Source organism: Palaemon carinicauda, chromosome 10, assembly GCF_036898095.1.
Source record: "Palaemon carinicauda isolate YSFRI2023 chromosome 10, ASM3689809v2, whole genome shotgun sequence".
In the NCBI taxonomy this organism is placed as follows: domain Eukaryota; kingdom Metazoa; phylum Arthropoda; class Malacostraca; order Decapoda; family Palaemonidae; genus Palaemon; species Palaemon carinicauda.
In genome coordinates, this window is record NC_090734.1 from 158,217,943 (window position 1) to 158,220,819 (window position 2,877).

The 2,877-nt window shown below is 38.0% G+C and overlaps 1 protein-coding gene across 1 annotated transcript in view; it reads left to right on the forward strand.

Moving 5' to 3' along the window:
• Nucleotides 1-1,497, forward strand: part of LOC137648345 (serine-aspartate repeat-containing protein I-like) — a 2,262-nt gene extending 765 nt beyond the window's left edge. The window contains exons 2-4 of the mRNA XM_068381271.1: nucleotides 1-19; nucleotides 144-857; nucleotides 1,015-1,497. The exon at nucleotides 1-19 is cut by the window's left edge and continues 368 nt beyond it. Coding sequence (XP_068237372.1) covers nucleotides 1-19; nucleotides 144-857; nucleotides 1,015-1,497 — 1,216 coding nt within the window. The remainder of the gene's footprint in view (nucleotides 20-143; nucleotides 858-1,014) is intronic.
• The last annotated feature ends 1,380 nt before the right edge of the window (nucleotides 1,498-2,877 follow it).

Here is a 2,877-nt window from a genome sequence, read left to right on the forward strand (position 1 = left end):
GGATGCTGCCAGCCAACTTGTGATTATCTTCGATGCTGCTAGCGATCCTAAGATCATCTCATTGCCTCACTCGATCTTAAAATCATCTCGGATGCTGCCATGCGATCTTAAGATCGTCTCGTATGCTGCCGCGTGATCTTGAGATTGTCTCGGATGCTGCCACCGATCTTGAGATCATCTCAGATGCTGCCAACGATCTTAAGATCATCTTGGATGCTACCAGTGATTTTAAGATCGTCTCGGATGCCTCTTGCGATCTTAAGATCGTCTCGGATGCCTCCTCCAGTGATCTTAAGAGCATCTCAGATGACTCCAGACATCTTAAGATTGACTCAGATGCCTCCAGCTATCTTGAGACTATCTCGGATGCCTCCAACAATCTTAAGATCATCTCAGTTGCTGCCAGCGATCTCAAGATCGTCTCTGATGCTGCCAGCAATCTTGAGGCCATCTCAGATGCCTCCAGAGATCTTAAGATCATCTCAGAAGCCTCCAGAGGTCTTAAGATCGTGTCCGATGCTGCTAACTATCTTGAGACCATCTCGGATGCCTCCAACAAACTTAAAATCGTCTCGGATGCCTCCAGAGATCGTAAGATCATCTTGGATGCCTCAAACAATCTTGAGACCATCTTGGATGTCTCCAGCAATCTTACAATCGTCTCAGATGCTTATAGAGGTCTTAAGATCGTCTCAGATGCTTATAGAGGTCTTAAGATCGTCTCTGATGCGGCCAGCAATCTTCAGACCATCTCAGAGGCCTCCAACGATCTTAAAATCGTCTCAGATGCCTCCAGAGATCTTAAGATCATCTCAGATGCGGCCAGCAATCTTGAGATCGTCTTGGATGCTGCCAGCGTTCTTAAGATCATCTCAGAAGCTGCCAGCAATCTTTAGATCGTCTCAGATGCTGCCAGCAATCTTAAGATCGTCTCGGATGCCTCCAGAGATCTTAAATCGTCTCTGATGTTGCCAGTGATCTTAAATCCTCTCGGATGCGGCCACCAATCTGAAGATCATCTCAGATGCCGCCAGCAATCTTAGGATTGATTTGGATGCTGCCAGCAATGTTAAGATCCTTTTGGAGGCCTCCAGCTATCTTAAGATCGTCTCGGATGCCTCCAGCGATCTTAAGATCCTCGCGGTTACTCCCAGCCAACTTGATATCATCTCAGATGCTGCCAGTGATCTTAAGATCATCTCAGATGCCTCCACCAATCTTAAGATCTTCATGGATGCCTCCAGCGATCTCAAGATCGTCTCGGATGCTGCCAGCGATCTTGAGATCATCTCGGATGCTGCCAGCCATATTGAAACCATTTTAGCTGCCTCCAGCGATCTTAAGATCTTCTTGGATGCCTCCAGCAATCTCAAGATCGTATCGGATGCTGCCAGCCATATTGAAACCATTTTAGATGCCTCCAGCGATCTTAAGATCATCTCGGATACTGTCAGTCCCTGCGCTATCCATCCCTTCGCCAAGCAAATGCGTGCTTGATTTTCCACCTGATTGCGATCCATGGTTGGATGCCTTCGATGACTGGCGAGAAAGAAGGATGGAAGGGGAAAATGGTGATTTGTACAATCGTGGAGGGAAAAGCGAAATGGAACGAGGAAATGGAGAATTATTTTGCGTTTCGTTTACAAAGTATGGACGTCGTGAGAGTCAAATCAATGAAAGATAGGCGGCGATTAGTGATTCCGTGCTCCGGTGAAAGCATTTTTAGGTGCGCTTTTTGGAAATTGCTTTAGATAGCTGGAGTGATTAAAACTTGCATTTAGACTTATTTTTGTGGCTTTGGTGTTATAAGTTGGCATGAGATTCAAGTTTTACTTAGTAATTTTACTTTTTGATAAATATATCTTCGATCTTAGGATGATGTAGAACTTAGATCATTTTTGGTTCCAGGTAATTTTTGGTCTTGATTTTGTAGGGTATCAAATTAGATAATTTTCAAATTATAAGATTATATATATAATTATATATAATAATATATAATTTTTCAGTTGAAGTTTATCCAAAGGGAAACGAAGATCTCTTTTATTAATGCTTTTGTTTTAGAAATAAAATAAAGAAGGATAGAATTATGAAAAAAATAATTTACGGATATTTGAATATTTCAGAACGAAGACCATGATGGTTTTTTCAAGTTGTATATTGTATAGACATTTAACCTTCACATATAGTATATTTTACTATTTTTTGACATGTATATTTTAGTCTTTGTCTATATATATGTATATATATATATATATATATATATATATATATATATATACATATGTATATATACATATATATATATATATATATATATATATATATATATATATATGTTTGTATATGTATGTATGTGTGTATGTATATGTGTATATGTATGTATATATATATATATATATATATATATATATATATATATATATATATATATATACATATATATATTATCCGTCACTAGTCTACTGAAGAAAAAAAGCCTCAGACATGTCCTTCCACATGCGTCTGTTGGTGGTCTTTCTATGTCAGTCTATATCCACAAACTGTCTTAGCATGTCAATCCATCGTCTTCTCTTCCTTTCCCTGCTTCTTTTGCAGCAACCGCTTCAAAGTCATCAGCTATAGTATAATGTACTCAATAACAATCCTCTCTCTCTCTCTCTCTCTCTCTCTCTCTCTCTCTCTCTCTCTCTCTCTCTCTCTCTCTCTCTCTCTCTCCTAGAATCAGTTTATTCTGTAATCTCGGCTGTAAAACAATGCATTTGTAATTAATCTTAGAGTCATTTCCTGATATATATATATATATATATATATATATATATATATATATATATATATATATATATATATATATATATTTATATATATATATATATATAT